The sequence below is a fragment of the Typopeltis vanoorti genome, chromosome 25 (assembly GCF_054136105.1).
Source record: "Typopeltis vanoorti isolate ZY-2024b chromosome 25, IOZ_Tvanoo_1.0, whole genome shotgun sequence".
NCBI classification, from domain to species: domain Eukaryota; kingdom Metazoa; phylum Arthropoda; class Arachnida; order Uropygi; family Thelyphonidae; genus Typopeltis; species Typopeltis vanoorti.
Window position 1 is genome coordinate 25026292 of NC_143573.1, and position 19724 is coordinate 25046015.

The following is a 19724-nucleotide window of genomic DNA, read 5'->3' on the forward strand; positions in this document are numbered from 1 at the left end:
TATATGTTTGAAGGAGTTTCCAGAAGAAAAAGAAACTTTAAAATTATCTTTATGTTGCATTTATTGATGCGAAGTTTGTGGGCTCTTTCACATAAGTTTTATTTAGTGCTTATAAAAGGCAGAAATATTCTGCACATTACATTCATGCATACCACAAAGAAAACTAATGTTTATTTTATATAGAAAAATATTAGTATGAATTCATTTTGTCTCAATGCAGGCTTGGGGGGGGGGGGACAGTAATAACAAATAAGGTTAGGAGCGATCCACATGTTTGAACACATAAAAGACGTTGAAAAAAGAAGAGACCATTAATCAGGCCTGGCATTCTACACAACTATTACAGGCCATCAAGTACTTTAGTAACAAGTAAAAATGTCATATATTGATCATAACTGTTTTATAAGTTTATAAGGAAATTTAAAGAAGCCTCACAAATGATTAGGATCCCTATGCAATGCAATAAAAATCAAGGCTTAATTGGTTTGTATGATTTGCTTTCATCAAAAATTTAACTCCCACAGACCTAGGATATAACATGCATGATACCACAGAATGTGATAGCAATAACTAGCAATGTTCCAATACACATACAGTAATGAATTATATGTAACAGTCGTGAAGTTATCAAAACATCTAATCTTCTTTTCTCCTCTTCCGTCTAAGACGGGTTGAGTCTTCCCTCGAGCAAAATCTTCCAGTCGAAAAAGTTCCTTATATGTTCTGCATCCCGAAATATTCTTTATTAATTTCAGCCAGGTAATTCTTGGTCTTCGAGGTCTTCTTTTTTTCAGTTTGAAAAGTATTAATTAGGACGTTAGGAAGTCTGTGTCCAATGCAAACCATCTCAGTTGTTTACTAATTTTTGATATTATTGTCTTTTTATACAATAATTCTTGTCTGACTATGCTGTTTGTTTTCTTTTCTATCCAACTTGTTCTATTTATTTTTCTTATGCATTTCATTTCAAACGCCAGCAGTTTTTTTCGCCTCTCTTTTCTTAACTGTCCACGCTTCTGCTAGATGACTGTTAGCATAATTATTGATTCATATAATTTGATTTTGGTTTCTAAATCATCTAATATGTGTAATTAATTGTTAATAGGCTTTTGTTATGTAAAAGTTTTTTGTACCAGTGTCCCTGATGATATAAGTCTTATGACTTATGCGATTTTAATTGTTTATTTTTTATTAAACTCTTTATTTACACCAAACTATCCACAGAACTTCTAAACCACAGAAACTTACATTTGCAGAATGGTATTTTTACAAATATATATTTCTACTTGATTATATCACAGGGAATATACTTTTTTTTTACCTGAAAAAGAAAATTATAATTCCATTTAAGGCAAAAACATCATGCTGGAATCATTAAGAACAATTCATTCAATTCATTTCATTTTGAGGTTCTATTATTCTTCTGTGAGTATATACAAATTTTACTCGATACCTTGCATTTAAGGTAAAATAAATGGTTTAGCTCTATGAGTATGTTGCCTTAATTATCACATTATGTACATGCTGACTGTTGGAAACCATCTTTTAAGTAGTATAAATAAATAAATTCAGTGTGATGATACAGCATTCCCCCCTTTATGTGGGAGTTCACGGTGCTATCTAGTCCCTCCAAATTTTATCTGGGCTCCGGAACCGGCATAGGCTGACGAATCAGACCTATGGCTGGATCAGTATTCCTGACTGTAATCTGTGTGTGTATCCTCGGACTAGTTTGCTTGCTTGCGGGATGAAAAACACCAGGTAAACTGGCGGAAAAAACCTTGCTGTCCACGCCCAAGACTGGCTAACTTGGCTATGGCTGACAAAGATCCTCGAGCTCCTCACGTCGTTGATGGGAATTGAACCTAGGACACTTCCTTCCCCAGGCATATGGTTGTGAAGCGCAAAGCCACTAGGCTAACCGCACTGACATTTAAGTAGTATGATTAGTGATTTACTGATTAGAATATGATTAGATAGAATTTACTGATATTTAGCATTTACTTTTAAAATAAATGCTAAATATCAGTGGATCCTAAGCCTAACTGAAATATGAATAGTTTTTTAAGTGTCTCGACATTGTATTCAGGAGGATAACATGACAGGTTCCTTAACTGGATTCAGATCTTATCACGATGTAAAGAAGTTTCATCAGATTGAGACAAAGTTTTCTATGAGGAAGCCAGATAGAAAAATTTTAAATTTTCCATCAGAAGCAGTTAATTTGGGATTAGTGTGAAGACTGAGATGTGATATGGAAGCTGGCTAAAAACAAGTTTACGTGAAAGTTATTTAATAAAATTTCTGAATGAAGTTTTATTAAATAACTAATTCTGTATTATAAATGTGATTTTTGGAAGATTGATTTTACTGTATTTTTTAACAGTAACTTTTGGTAGCATGTTCACCTTTTGATTAACCAAAAAATGCACAAAAACCTACAAGAGAGAAAACAATTTCAGCGATTTCTAAAAAAATTTACTTCACAATATCTACAAAGATTTTACTTCTGTACACTGATTACAAATTGCACTGCATGTATGTGAGAGTATCAAACAAGAGTACGTTACAGCACTATCGTTCAAACAGACTAGAGCCTATCCGTTTTACGCCTGGAAGGCCGTATTGCATCCATCAGAAAAATACCCAAGTTCTTCAGTAATTCTTTTATGCTGTATTTTTTTCTTTTTAAATCAGAATTCCATGTATGTGTGTGTGTGTGTGTATATGTATGTGTAGATACACAAGAGTTTTAATAGTTCATTAGTTGATGACTATAGTTAATGCTATCTATCACTGCCATCTTGTGGTGGAACTGGAAAGAAAACAGAAGTCATTCCATCACTGTCATTTTGGTTGCTGCTACTCTTTTCAGAATTTATTGCGGGTGGAGCAGATAATGGACCTGATTTCTTTAGTATTCCGCGAAGTCGGCCATCACAAGGAGATGTTGGAGTCAGAGGAGGTTGTTGTGCAAAAGGAGCTAACATCTGTGTGTTGAGAACTGGAGTACCAGCTGATGTAGCCTCTTCTGGTGGGCTAATACTTTCACGCTCTTTATGAAACAGTCTGTTTAAAACTGGGCCTAGTTTCTTCACCTATAAAAAAAATGAGAAAATTGTGCAAACATGTACATAAACCTCTTTGACACACTACTGTAATCCATTTTATCTGATATGTTTTAACCAGCTATTTTGCTTGGCTCTTCAAATGTTAGTAAACATTAAATCATTTAACTATGAAACAGTATACAAAATGATGCATTAGAAACATATCCCATTGAGATGGAGTTTAAACTTTTGTTCATTTGAATATTGCTATTTTACTATTTGCTTATTGATAGTAGCTGCTGATAAGCATGTCTACCTTTTCCAAGGTGAAAAATAAAAGGAGGAAGGTTTTCAATTTCAGCTTATAGAGAGAGAAGACAGATATAGCTCCATACTGTCATCACTCACAAACAATTATGATCATTACTCTTCTACAAAATTGCATAGCTATAACGCAAGTGATGTCATGGCAAATTATTTGACTCTCTTTTTGGAGCAAGAAATTCACGTGTTTTCACAGAATGCACTAAAGCAATCAAACAAAGGATCTTGTATAATATAGCAACTTCTATCACTATAACAAACTACCAAAAGTTCAGAGCCAAAAACACGAGATCAATATTGTTATAAATGAAATTCACCATACCAAACTTTCTTTGGTCCCCGTGCTTTCACTGTTGTGAAAACTGACTGCTTTTCCAACATGATTGCCTTCTTCAGGATTTTCCTCATATAAAACACACCTACCAGAACACAAGCCCAACACACCTACCAGAACACAAGCCTTAAGTCTTATTCAAAGCAACCCGTAATTTATGTGAAAAGTAGCATTCTACCCAGCTACAAATATGTGGAATATATTAAATATTCCTGTCACTGCACATGATGATGCAGGTACAGTAATAAAACACTCAAGATCAAAACATTGGTACAAGGAATCCATGTTTCCTATTTAGGTGTGAGATCAGTGCCCAGCTTATTGGAGACCTGAAGTGGTTTGAAAAAGTTCCATGTTTGGTCTCTAGAGCAGGGTTTCCGGACTATGTAAAAATAAATTAAAAAAAAAAACCCCAAAAAAATATATATAAAATTGATAAAAATGAGAGAAAATTTCCTAAACCCACCCAAGGTACAAATGACTTACTAATAACTTTGTGGATGGGAATCACACACACACAAAAAAATAAAAAATAAAAAAGCATCTATATATCAGGACTCAAAAAATACAATCACTGTCCTCTGTATCTATATGGCAAGTCAAGACACGAGATAAAAATGGGGAAAACTGGCAGACCATGCTTTGGATATTCCTTTACACAGGATTTAAAAAATAAGTGTGCTGCATAGAAGTCATTTATAGGTCAGACTATTTTTAGAATCTGTCTAAGGTATGAAACATTACCCTAAACCTCAATGAGTATGGGTGCATTCATTTGTCTACGGAGAGACATTTTAAGACCATAGCTAGCCTGACTTCTCTGCACTAATTTCATTTTTTTAGTGGACCCTATTGGTCATAATGTCAGTCAATACAAGATCAGGGGTTCTAATTCTGACCAGCAAACTGTGCACAAGGGATCTACTGATAAAATTTAATATTGACATAAAACTTTTCAGTTTTATGCATATTGTTTTCAGTTATGACCTTCAGAAGAGAGGATGGAATGCAGACCTACAGAACTTCGTGTGCAAGATTGTGGCATATTCTCACTGTAGCACCAACTATCACATTACTCATCTATTTATGAGTATCCATTTTCTGTACTCCTTTATGGCAAAACAATTTCCCAGTGGCAAGGAGTGTCTGAACTGATGGATGCCATTCTGTGTACACCTTAACAACTAGGAGCCTTATGAATCATTAAAATGCCATGACAATACTCTTTTTGAACTCCATGATATTGGTATTTTTCCTTAACTAATTTTAAACACTCTGCATAACCATACATCTAGCTATGCTATACTAACATTATATGCTACACCAATTTCTTTAGACTATGGTATACACGTTTATTCGACTCTCAGTGCTTATGATTCATTGTTCGGTCAATACATAACACATTTTCTTTTATGAGTGGGGTTGCATGATTTTCCTGAAGTGAAACAAGAACAATAATACAGCAGATGTACACTTATAGAAAACACCACAATAATGAACTATGGAAAGACTGCCTAGATCCCAGTGTTATTTGAAGCTTACTTACTGTTTATGTTAAAGCACATAACCTTCACAATACCAAACTGAATTTTCTCACAACTGATGTCACAATCCATAGCTGGTAGGTAATGCTGCATGAAGTGTGATGCAAAATAATTCCCATTTTGTTTTTAAACTAGAAAATACAAGAAAGGTGAAACTAATTTATACACTAATTTCAGATTTGGTATGGTATTTCAATAAACAAATAAATTCTTTATTTTTGATTTTGCACAAATGGAAGCTAAACCAAATTCATGTTGTGACATTAACTGTAAAGGCATGCATGGTTAGGGATAGCAAAACAAGGAAAAGAGTGGAGAGGATAAGTTCAGGTAAAATTTACACGCAACAGCATATAAATTTTTTATGAGCACTCTGCTGTTTGAACAAAGAGAGCCTGAAAAATAGCCAAGACAACAATGTTCTAGCAAAGAGGGGAAAATTTTGAGGAGAAAACTATAGCTGTGATCAGTTAACAAAGAAAATGCAGAAAATCATAAATTGATGGCCAAACGAAGAACTGGCTAGAACTATATAGCACAAAAAATGAGAACATGGGAAGATACAATGCAAGCAATAATGGGAGACAAAAAAAAAAAAAAAAAAAAAAAAATCTAGAATGAACATTTCAATTTCAACATGCTGTTAAATCTTCATAATGAACAAAATGTGTGGTCCAAAAGTAACTAAGTATTTTTTATAGTGCATATATTCAGCTCGTTGGATTACTTGGTTATTGAAGAACACTCTGATGAGCAGAGATAAGCAGATTATTATACCTCTTTATAAGATTGGAGACTGGCTATCTGATAGGTATCAACAAGTTGTGTATGGGAAAGCAATATCCAGGAAAAGGAAAGTCACTATTGGAGTGCCTCAGGGGTCTATTTTAAGTCCATTGCTGTTTAACTTGTATATTAATGATATAGGCGAAGATTTGGATGGAGATTTTCAGTTGTTTGCAGAATACAAAGTTGGGACGAACCATGAAGTGTAGTGAAGATGTTGTGGCCTTACAGGAAGACTTCAATAGATTGAGTGATGGGACACAAAAATGGGGATGTGAATTCAATGTTGCAAAATGTAAGGTTTTAAAATTTGGAAAACAAAGATGGGAGGCAGAATTTATGCTTGGTGAGAATATATTGTTGGAGGTGGAAGAAATAAGAGATCTGGGGGTGATAGTGAATAAGGATCTAAAATTTAGGGGACACATTGCCAAAATTGTGAAGACAACACAAAGGCTTCTGGAAATGATGCGGAGAACACTGATGTGTAGAAGTAGGGAGATTCTTGTTCCATTGTATAAGGCTTTGATTAGGCCACAAATGGACTATTGTGCCCAGATTTGGTCACCGGGTTTTCAGAAGGATGAAGAGATGTTGGAAAGGGCCCAAAGGAGATCGACTAAGGTAGTTTCTGACCTCTGGAATGTCGAGTATGAGGAAAGATTGAGAAGATGTAATTTGCAGAGTCTGGTGGACAGGAGGGAGATATGATACAGACCTACAAGTTGGTAAGGGATTGTTATAGGATCAATACTGGAGAAGTTTTACAGAGAATAGTGGGGGATCAGGGGAGAACCAGAGGTCATCCCTGGAAACTGTATAAAGAGGGTGTGAGAGGCAGGTTTTTTTCGTGCAGAGTTGTGAATAATTGGAATGCCTTGCCTGAGAATGTGGTGTCTGCAAAGAGTTTGAATGTGTTTAAAACACAGTATGATGAGCTGTGTGTGTGTGATAAAAGGACCTCCCAGATGAGTCTTTGACTCCATGAGGTCTTGGGGTGGTAATAATAATAATGTGTTATCCTTATTTTTTTTGTCTTATGTTCTTACTTGCTTTATTTGCTTTTCCCCTTGTTCTGTGCCCTTTAGTTATTTGTGTATCATGTGGCTTTTCTTTTATTTCTTAGATTGAGCCTTTGCTATACAATGATTGTTATATCATCGTATAGCAAATACACCATGTATCTAGTTCTACACTTTTTTTTTTCTACCACTTAAACTTTAAGATCCCTACAAAACGGTGACGCTGCTGGTGAATATGCCTGTGAACAAGGCCAATTCACGAGTGCAGATATCTATCTCCTATGCTAAAAGAAATCAAGAAAATTTATTTTATTTATGACTGCACAGTCATAAATAAGTTCATGTAAAGCATCGGAGATATGTTCTACCACCTGTGGGATACAGCTAATTCTAATTGTGGGCTTAATTAACAGTCGTGGCAATTCCCCAAATTCTTAGCATACAGGTTTGGAGGTTTTTTTTTTTTTTTTTTTTGCAAGGCAGTGCATTATACAAAGATCAGGCGATAGTCTCTATTACGCAAACAAAACACATTTATTGTAACTCAAAATAATTCTACACTATTATACACTTTTCATACAACTTATTTCTTAATCTTACTTTGAATTTCAATTACTGTCTAACATTTTTACTCTTGCCAGTTACAGTGAGAAGAGATTCTCATATTCTACAATTCTGGCTGACACTCTTCCTAACTTACGTTATGCTAATAATTCGATTTCAAACCTTGCTATCCATGACAACTCTATTAGCCTAGTAACCTTATGTCCATTGGACTTACAGTTATTCTTCCGCACTTAACTATTAATACAAGAAATCTACTCAAGTCCTTAGTAACACATACAGTCCTATCAGCACATGAGATCCTCGGCTGTTTCTGCCGATTCCTCCAATCCGTTCTGTGCTTGGTAGCTATCCTTCCGTAATTCACTTGGGGGAGTATCAACACATCTTCACCAATGAAACTATGTCAAGTGAAGGAGTCCCGCTTTCGTTGCACGAGGCAAGTTCCCTTACTTGCTACACATCACGGAAACTTTCAATGCTTCTCCAGGAATCCCACGGGTCGCGTACCGACAAATCCAATCGGGCCTACGGACTGCAGCTAGAGGACTACGAAAAAGAGAGTGATCTCCTATATACCGTTTTTATGGAGTTTCGTGTTTCATGGTCAGAGATCCCCCCCCCCCCCCCAACATCCTGTGATCACTCTGACGTCAGTGGTCTTGACCTTGAGTGTAGGCGAGAAAAATTCCTTGTTCGAATGACTTTCAGCGCTATTGTTCACTTTCAAGTCCCAGACATAATCCAGTGTAATCCTTTTTACTTGAGGTAGAACTATTTCAACACTAGGCTATTTTTACAACATCACTCCTGGATTTACATAAAGTGCACAATCTTGAATATTTATGCTATTTTACTATTTTTATGAACAATTCAGTGTTACTCCTTTTGCCAGATACCCTTTGTGGGTTTACAATCAGTATGGCAACATATAGTTTTATTATATTTACAATATATATGACCTCTGTAAAAGTCGATGTCAAAAAAAATTAAGAACTTCTAGTGCATCGAATTTTACAAAGGCCTTATGGGGACAGGTTGAAGAGTGGGTTACAGAAATTAGTTGATAGGTATAAATGGGGTGATATGATCGAGACATACAAATTATGGAAAGATTTTTACAGGATTAATACAAAATAAATTTTTCAGAACAGGTCTGGTTGTGAGAGAACTACATGCCATCCATGGAATTTAGTCCTTACACCCTTTTTCACCCATGAGAAAGGGTGTAAGGACTAAATTTATTACTGGGAGAGTTGTCAATGAATAGAATAGGTTGCCAGAGTCTCTTTGTGGGTGCCATGACTTTGAATGAGTTATTTTTTTTTGCCATAGATAGGGCTACATGTCAATAGAAGGTTTTAGTTTTTTGTGAAACATTCACTGAGGACTTATAGTTTAAGATATGAATGATCCTGAAATTTGGTGGGGAGTTCCTACCGCATGGTCTGAACTGTTTGAGTTTGCATTAAAAGTTTAAACAGTTCAAATCATGTAGCTGGAATTCAATCTTCGTATCAGCTAGATACAGTCCTAATAGAGGTTTGTGAATACATTTCGATTAAAACCTCCTTTAGATTTTATAATTTTTGAATAGGCCTGCACTTATCTGTGGCATAAAAAAAAATATATATATACATATAAAAATAAATAAATAAATAATGATAATAAAAATTTTAAAAAACCATTTTGGTATGAAAACACTGGTACAATGGATAATTTTCTGCCTGTTCAATTATCAAAAATAAATCAAGCATTATATATATATACAGGGTGTCCCAAAATTCACGCAAGAAGTAATTCTGATAGAAAACACAGGTTTTTAATTAAAAATTGTAATTTCTTATTGATTCATAAAGTATACAGTATAGGGTTATGCATGGAATAGCATATCGGGTAAATGGCCTCCACGGCTTTGCTGGCACATACGCACTCTTTTGTTGAAATTTTCCATGACCGTTTTGCATAAATGTGGCTGAATTTCGTTGATACAGCACTCAATTTCTTCCTTCAAGGCATGGGTGGTCGTGGGCTTGTTGGCATAAACCTTAGACTTCAAAAAATCCCAAAGGAAAAAGTCCAACGGCGTTGTCACATGATCTGGGCAGCCAATTCTGACCACCAAAATGGGAAATTACACGACCAAGAAATGACTCATGCAGTAATTGAATTGTTTCTCGGGCTGTATGGCATGTGGCACCGTCTTGTTGAAACCACATGTCGTCCACATCCATATCTTGCAATTTAGGCACAAAAAACTGGATTATCATGTCGCGATAGTGAGCACCATTAACTGTTATTGCCTTACCAGCCGCATTTTCGAAGAAGAATGGACCGATGATGCCTCCAGCCCAAAATCCGCACCAAACAGTGACACGTTATGGATGCATTTGTTTCTCAACAATCACTCGTGGATTTTCTGAACCCCAAATGCGACAATTTTGTCGATTAACGAAGCCATCAAGATGAAAATGAGCCTCATCACTGAAGATGATTTTGTTCGAAAAATAAGCATCCACTTGTTGTTCCATAATCCATTCAACGAACTCTCTTCGCTGTGTGGTCAGCAGGCTTCAGTTCTTGAGTCAATTGAACTTTGTAAGCATAAAGATGCAAATCTTTTGTGAGAATACGCAGTAGAGAGCTTCTCGAAATGCCCAATTCAAGATCACGGTGCCGAATTGATGTTCCTGAACTCTCAGCAACACTCTCACGAACTGCTTCGATGTTTTCTGTTGAACGACTTGTTGAAGGACAGCCAGAGTGTTTAAGATCACTAATTGATCCAGTTTCCTTGAATTTTTTAATTAATCTTTTCACAGTTGATGAAGTTAAATCACTATTCCAACCATATTTTGTACGAAAATTGCGAACTGTAGCTGCCAAACCTTTATTATTTTTAAAATATTGCTCAACAATGAAAATGCATTGTTCTTTCGTGTAGCGCTCCATTTTTAATAACCCTGAACTGTCAGCTGTCACGCTGTCTTTTTTTCTCGTTGGCAACACTTTACCGCACAAATGGCGCTAAATTTAAATCTTGCGTGAATTTTGGGACACCCTGTATATACAGTCACCCTTCGACTTACATCTGGGTTCTGTTCCATCCGGCAAGATGTAAGTCGATACATTAAATCAACAGAGTTATGAGAGTTAGGGACTTAACCTTAATAAGTATACTGTCATTTTAATTTTTAAACCTTATTATAAAACTATACTGTGTGTTACTGCCACTATAAAACAGGAGAATAATCACCCAAATCTTCCTCCAAAATCACATCTTCATTACCTTCCCTATGTGAACGATCAGGCTGTGGCTCTTCTGGTGTAACCTTTGTGTTTTTGATGAAAATGTCCAATGTGCTTTGCTTATTACTCCTCTTCTTTTCATCATAAATTTGTTCATAGCAAGTAAACGCATCATGTACTATTATTAAGTAGTGTTCAACATTGGGGTCCATGTCTTCAGCCATTTTGAGAACATTGCTAACTGCAAAGAACATTTCTGCAAGACTTTTTCACTGTAAATTCAACTCATAGAAAGTTACATTAAGTCGTCATCATTCACTTCCAGATTCAGATTGTTTGCCACTATTACAAACTTCCAAAATCATGCACAAACCTTTTCTTTTAAGCTTACATGGTGATCCGAATACATTTTTGAAAATTATAGAGACTACTACTGTGTTTGAATAAAAGCTTTAGTTTAATATAACTAAAATCTGCATTCAACGTTTCGACCTTTATGTCAAAGTCATCTTCTGGAGCATACAGCTATACACAGACAACAAGCTACACTACAATCAAACTGGTTTTTTAAAGTTACTGACCAACCGCTACAACAATTGTTGGCTTGACCTCTGGTGGGAAAAAAAAAATTATACATCAATGCTAGAGTCCTATTATTAGTGTTATCTGTTGATTGTAGAAATACATTGGGCACAACAACAAGTTTATGTATCTATCTATATACATATATTACCATCATGATTATAAACGTACATTCCAGCCAGTTGGTATGGAATGGTTTCTAATACTAGCTGAAGATTGGCTAGAGTCCTGACTTATACTGGATCTTATATATTAGGTAGGCTGAATGTGTGCCATCCAGATACTTGGAATTTTCATGCCATCTTTGTTGTTGATATTTGGGTGGTTTATCAGGATTCCGCAGGCTTCCTTAAATTTCCATTCATACCAGGTTTTTGTATGGTGTAAAGAGAGGGTGCTTTTCCAGTTGATTTGGTGTAAGGTGTTGAGCACGTGATCTGAGAGGCCTGCTTCACCATAATGGTTATATTTAATGTGTTCTTTCTTATGTATAGGGATTGTCCGTCCTGATGTACAGGTGCAGTGGATGCAATAGACTCCAGGATGTGCCAATGGGAGGAGAGGATCCTTAGAGGAGCTGAATATGGTTTTAAGTTTAGTGGGTGGCTTGAAGGTGGCACTGAGGTTATAATGTTGTAGGATTCTGTTGATTTTTTCTGATAACCCTTTAATGTATGGGATGGCTATGGTTTTACTGTAATCTAGATTCGTTTTTGTTGTTGTTTTATGGAGTATTTTATTAATAGTATTTTTGTTATAGCCATTATTTATGAATGTGTCGCTGATGATTTTTAGTTCTCGTTTCAGGGCTTGCTGGTTATGAATGGAAATTTAAGGAATCCTGATAAACCACCCAAATATCAACAACAAAGATGGCATGAAAATTCCAAGGATCTGGATGGCACACATTCAGCCTACCTAATATATAAGATCCAGCATAAGTCAGGACTCTAGCCAATCTTCAGCTATTATTAGAAACCATTCCATACCAACTGGCTGGAATGTACGTTTATAATCATGATGGTAATATATGTATATAGATAGATACATAACCTTGTTGTTGTGCCCAATGTATTTCTACAACCAACAGATAACACTAATAATAGGACTCTAGCGTTGATGTATAATTTTTTTTTCCACCAGAAGTCAAGCCAACAATGTTGTAGTGGTTGGTCAGTAACTTTAAAAACCAGTTTGATTGTAGTGTAGCTTGTTGTCTGTGTATAGTTGTATGCTCCAGAAGATGACCTTGACATAAAGGTCGAAACGTCGAATGTAGATTTTAGTTATATTAAACTAAAGTTTTTATTCAAACATGGTAGTTGTCTCCATAATTTTCAAAAATGTAGTCATGCACAAACCTTTTTAATGTCTTTTTCTATATGCCACTCATACATTGAGAGGTCACTTCGTCCCAAGCTGCAGCAATATTTTTAATAGCATGATAAATATTTAATGTTTTCCAGAATTGCATGAAAGTCTGGTCATCAGGGGCGAATGGTGGTCTTGAAATTCACGCTTGCTCTTGTTATCATTCAGGGAGTGAGAGGTGTGATTGAAGTCTGATTAATGGAATAATGAATTACTAACCATTTAAAACTATATATTTAGAAATTTATGTACATTTAATCATACAAATACAACATTTATTTTACAAATGATATTCTATCTTTTTCAATTTAGCTACTTGAATACAAATTCTACCCTACGGTTCTTCATTATGAACTGGTCAATAACATCATCATAAAAAGTTGGTAATGAATTACTAACCATTTAAAACTATATATTTAGAAATTTATGTACATTTAATCATACAAATACAACATTTATTTTACAAATGATATTCTATCTTTTTCAATTTAGCTACTTGAATACAAATTCTACCCTACGGTTCTTCATTATGAACTGGTCAATAACATCATCATAAAAAGTTGGTTGTAACTTAATTTTTCAAGCAACACGCACACTTATAAAGGCCAGCTGAAGCTCACTGGCTAGAGCTACTTTGACTGCGTATGGCGTTTGTTTAAGACGACGTGAAGAGAGCGAAAATGGCTATGCAAGCGCATGAAATCACAGTGCTGCAGCGAGGACCTAAAACTCCCACAACCGAGCAAGCCAAGGTAGCTTTGCTAGACGAGCAAGCATCGGACTTCGATACACAACACAAAGCTCAAGACGTCTTCTGTCTACAAAAATAAAAGCCTAAATGGAATGCATATAAATGCATGCATTTATTAACAAATAAATATTACTTCTTTCTCAAGTAATGAGCTTGCACAACAAGCATGGAGAATTCGCCCCTGCTGGTCATTTCCTTCAGTAGCAGAAATGGAAAAAGTTCTCCATAGATAATAAGCCTTAAACACTGCAAGAACTCCCCTATCCATTGGTTGGATCAATGAAGTAGTGTTTGGAGGGAGAAACATGACCTTGAACTTGGTGAAGATCACCGCTATAAGACGCTATAAGATGACCTGGGGCATTATCTAGAATTAATAAAATTTTAAATTCTACATTTTCTTTCACACAATAGCTTTTTTTTTTTTTACTCGCGTAACAGTTGATTAAGGCATCCTCACACAATGTTTGAGTCATCCACGACTTCTTATTACTCCGATAATGAACTGGGAGTATGCTTACTAATGTTTTTGAAGATTCGTGGATTCTCACTGTTCCATATCACAAATGGTTTCAGTTTATATCCAGCGACATTACCCATAACAGAATCATAATATGGGCATTAAGAGCTTTGAAACTAGGTATAGATTTTAGCTTTTTGTGGATGAATGCTCGCTCGGGCATTTTTTTTATGAAACAAGGATGTCTCATCCATGTTAAATATTTGCTGTGGCAAATAATTTTATCCAATTTTTCCACGAACTCCTTTGTAGCCTTCTCAGCACTTGCAGATTCACATACATTTTCACATTATGCAGTGCAAAACGTTGCTTGAATCTCATGAACCAACCAGAAGAAGTATTGAATTCGTAGTCATAATCGGGTTCTGCCTTAACGGTTATGGTCATTGTGCTAAGGGATATGCGCTTTTGGTTCAGGTCCTCTATCCATGATGCAAGTAGCTTTTCCATATCACCGATAGGACCTTGTCGTCACTATCGTCGATTTAATGGAAGTGAAAGGATCTTTCACCGCCTCTACGATTTTATCCTTATTTTTCAAAATAGTCGGCACTGTAGAATGAAACCATCTGAAGCCATGTGAGATCACATTGACGGACTTACCAGCTTCATGTTGCTTTATAATTTGTAACTTCGTTTCAAGATCAATTGCTCGCTTCTTTTTCTGTGATTCTTCACTAGGTTTTTTTATTGTGCGTGTAGTAACCATGTTGCACAAAACATCGTGAAATATTTAACGATAAATACACAAATAACCCATTTCTCAAACACAAAATCAATAGAGGAACTGTTGAAGATACATGCCGAATGCCGAGGGAGGTTTCCGCTGAAAGTGCTGTTGCCACTATGCATGCTTTACCTTACGCTCACTTGCATCTTGTTTGAAGTATAGCCGAAAATGTTATTTATTCCCTTATGGAATCATGGACGTAACTCAAACGGATGTAAGTCGAAGGATGACTGTGTGTGTGTGTGTGTGTGTGTGTATTATACATAAACTACAGTTATTTCTTTCATAAAATAATCAGATGTTTTTTTTATATCATGGAAGAAAATTCAAAATCCTATAATGACATTTCTCATATTTCAGTCTCAAAGACTTGGATAAATCACCAGGTTTGAAAATGCATAAATGCATAAATCTTCACAACTGTTTATTTCACCTTTTTAACCTCAGGTGATTTTCAAAATAAGATAAACCCTACTAATTTTTAGGATTAACCAGGCTTGTCTTACAAATAAACTTCATAAACTAAATTCTTTTCTTTCTTAGAAAAAATTTCCCATATCTATTGAAATATATTTTGAAATAAGTTTTTAAGGTATTTCCTGCTACAGTAATATTTTTACTTTGTTTTGCTTGCAATAATGCACTGCTATAGTGGTGGTGTAGGGGAGGGATTTATTCAATATACTATTCACAAATCCCTCCTGCTTTTGTTTTTTAACTGGTGCACTTCTTAAATGTGCACATGCATAACTAGAGTTTATAGGGCGACACATAATTCATTTGCTATCATAGTAATTTATTGCTATGATAGCAAATTTACACAATACCACATGTGTAAATCAGATATTTATCTATAACAAACATGCCAGTCATAGTCATATTCAAATAGTTCATATCTGATTAATGCAGATTGAAATATAATTTTTCTTAATTATTTGTTACTGATATAACCTGAAAGGAAAAAGTTTTTTCTCTTCTACACACTTTTAGTGTCTCTGGAAAGCACATGTAATGATTTGTCATGTGCCTTTCCCATAGGCAAGTATGCAATGACACAATTCATCCAGTGCCTGGCATGAACATATTAAGTAAATAGGGTCAATAAGGCATAATAATTATGACATGATTGGCCAAAGTCTTGTAAAACTGAAAAGTCCCAGAAGAGTAGAAAACAGTTGCCATACAAAGGGATTACAAATAGAGGCATTATTACTGTTACTTCAAACGTGTATTTTTGAAGTAATAAAGTTTTGTGCTACAATACAGCACAAAGGTGATGAGAGAAGAAATCTATGAGGGAATGACATGAGCTCATTATGAGTATTTTAATATTTTCATTACATGTAGCTATAAAGGTACTGAACAGAAGGGAAATATACTATGACTGGTCTGTATTTTGTGGAGTCCACAGACTGATCACAGCAGGCTACTCTCCATACTACACAACTTACTATCTACACTACTTAATCTTCCAACTGCACAGTCTACTTCCCACTAATAGCATTTTTACCTGTTAATTGCATGTGGACTCCCAATTTGCCTGAATGCAAGATGAAAAACTCGAATTTCTGGAAGAAAAAAACTTGTTACTCCAATATGAAATTGGCTGCCTCACTTCAAACGAGAAAGCCAAAGAACGGACAGTGTACTAAAACAAAAACCACTATAAAAATGATCATATAATCAGTTTGTTATGATTAGTAGAAAAAGGAAATCACAGTAAATAAAAAAGAATGTGGGAATTAAAGAAAGGATTATTTACTATTATAATAACAGAATTAACTCATAAAATATTCTTTATTAGTAGAATTATCACCTCAGTATCACAGGCATCCTCGGTACAGGTACAAAGGCTAATTAAACAATAACTGATATATTCACAAAGAGCCACCTAAGTACAAGAAGCAGTTGGCTAATGAGGCCAAATGAAATCCTTGGGAGTTTTTTCAATACAATGGCCAACAGAATAAAAAATGATTATGGAAGGAAGATATTAGTTAGTGAAAATGATAGAAGGATAACCACTGAGGAGGATATAGTCAAGATATTAAGTGAGCAATTCATAAAGGTATTTCATCCTCATGAAAGTAACATCATACAGACTTGAGAGCAGTGGAGAGGGAGGAAGAGCCCCTAACAGTGAGTGAGCAGGAGGTACATGAGGAATTGAGTAAACTTGACATCATTAAGGCTGTAGGACTTCATGTAGCATTCATTTATTAAGAGATAACTGTGCGTTATTGTCTGAATAAGTAACACACAGACACGGATGAAAATATTTAATTAAGGTGGATTAATTACAGATATTTTGATTTACGTATTGTGAATCATTGTCAGTGTAAAACAGAAATCAAAAAAATTAAACAACAATGAAGACATATGGAGAATGGAATCTCTCTTTATATTCAGTCCTGAACCTAAGGAGAGATCCCATTCTCCATATAACTTCATACTTCATTATTGTTGAATTTTTTGATTTCTGTTTTACACTGATGAAGATCGACAATATGTGAATCAAAATATCTAATTAATCCGTTAATTAAATATTTCAACTATATCTATGTGTTTTCAGAACAACACTATTAACATGTCTCTTGAACATGAGTCTTAGATTGGCCCAAATTCCAAAGAAATGAAAAGAGGACAAAATAGTTCCGCTTCATAAAGCAGGTGATAAGACTAAGGCTTCGAATTACAGACCAATCTGTTTGTCTGGAGTTGTGGTCAAGGTGTCAGAGGACAGTGAGGACCAGAATTGGGTTAACAAAGCAGCATTCTCTTTGCTGAATAGCACAGGTTTGCTATAGGAAGTTTACTTATTATAATGGATGCACTCATTGAGATTTTTTACAAGTCTTTGATAGATTGCCACATGACAAGCTGGAACAGACAGAGTTGGATAATAGATTCATGCACTGGATTGGAGATTGGTTGTCTGATAAGTATTAGCAAGTTGTGTATGGGGGGAGAGAGAAATATCCCAGAAGAGGAAAGTCACTAGTGGTGTATCCCAAAAATGTTTTGGGAGTACTGCTGTTTAATTTATATGAAAAAAATGATGTTGGGAAGGTTTGAATGGTGATATACAGTCATTTGCAGATGATGTGAAGTTGGGAAGTAGAATGGGTTGTACCAATGCAAACTGGCTTGAATGGACTGGGTTAATGGGTGATGATGGATAGGGGCTGAAATCTTGGGGACATATTGCTAAAATTGTGAAGACAGTACAGTGTATTATGGTAGAGGATGCTGACCAGGAAATCCCTGAGATGGCCTCTTTGCTCCCATACCCACCCATTCCATGAAATATCTCATCATTGTTAATCTGGTAAATTAAAATAAATTAAATTAAAAATAACCTCTTACCAACTCACATGCCTTATCATGTCCCCCACCCTTCTTATCCACTAGACTCTTGCAAATTATATTCCCTCAATCTGTCATCTACATTATAGAGACCAGAAACCTTAGTCAATTGTCTCTGAACCCTTTTCAACATCTCTTCATCCTTATGACTCCAGTATAAGGCTTTGATCAGACTGCATATGGATTATTGTGCACAGATTTGTCACCTGGTTTTCAAAAGGATGAAGAGATGTTGAAAAGGGTTCAGAGACAATTGACTAAGGTTTCTGGTCTCTATAATGTATATGACAGATTGAGAGAATATAATTTGCAGAGTCTAGTGGATAAAAGGGGGGGGGGGGTAGGCATGTAAGTTGGTAAAAGGTTATTACCAGATTAACAATGATGAGATATTTCATGGAATGGGTGGGGATGGGAGCAAAGAGGCCATCTCAGGAAGTTGCATAAGGAGAATGTGAGCAAGAGGTGAGAAATAGGTTTTTTAATGATGAGCGGTAAGTGATTGGAATACATTGCCTGAAAGTGTGGTGTGTGTGTGGAGACAGTGAATGAATTTAAGGCTCAGTATCATGAGCTGTGTGTGTGTGAGAGAGAGAGAGGGACTTCCTGCAATGAGTCTTAACTCCATGGAGGTGTAATAATAACAGTAATACAGAAGGGTGATATTTTCTCTAAGGGTGTTTCACCAGTTGCATGGATGATGAGTAACACATCTATTTATGTGCATATCTGAAGTCTTTTGTTTCTTATTTCTGTTATCAAATGATATACCTATGGTATCTGTACTTGGATGGGACCTTGTGAGGGCCCTTGTAAAATTTGAGTATGAAGGATTCATGCTCAAAGGGATGTTTTGATTTTGGGCCAGAGATCTCTGTTTGCCATGGAGTTATACATGGATGCCCACTATCTGGCAAGCAATAAATGCATTCAAAAGTGTAATATCAGAGTTTCTCCTGGACACTATATCAGCAGTGCATCAAGCCTTGGGCCCTATCCTCAAACCATGGGATAAGAGACTTACTGCAACACCATTCACCTTACAGGCAAGCCCACTAGCCAACTGATCCTGGCTGGGCCATCCAGGCCTGCCCATTTTGCCAGAGTAAGGGGAGGTGGCAAAGTAATGCAAGACTAGCAGGAAGCCCTCTTTCCTGGATGTCCATGGGTCAGACTACCCACAAGCATGACAGTAGGGCATTGAATCCAAGCAATGAGGCATATGAGTTGGTAAGAGGTTATTACAATTAACGTTGATGAGATATTTCATGTAATGGGTGGAGACAGGAGCAAGCAGGCCATCCCAGGAAGTTGCATAAGGAAGATGTGAGCAAGAGGTGAGAAGTAGGTTTTTTGATGGTGAGTCAAGAAGATGGAATAGCAAAAAAGACTCAAAAGAAATAGAGCAAAGAATAGGAAGTGTAGAAAAAGAGGAAGAATGAAAAGGGCAGGTACCATCACTGAATGATCCCCTCCACTACTATGACCAGGTGCTCAACATGGAGGGGCTATTTTTGTCATGCTCAGGAGT

The 19724-nt window shown here is 35.9% G+C and overlaps 1 protein-coding gene across 1 annotated transcript in view; it reads right to left on the minus strand.

Moving 5' to 3' along the window:
• Positions 1–2462: 2462 nt before the first annotated feature.
• The window catches only part of LOC150092609 (inactive phospholipase C-like protein 1), a 571653-nt gene continuing 554391 nt past the window's right edge, over positions 2463–19724 (minus strand). The window contains exon 26 of the mRNA XM_090414457.1: positions 2463–3098. Within this exon, the coding sequence (XP_090270583.1) occupies positions 2787–3098 (312 nt within the window). The 3' untranslated portion in view covers positions 2463–2786. The remainder of the gene's footprint in view (positions 3099–19724) is intronic.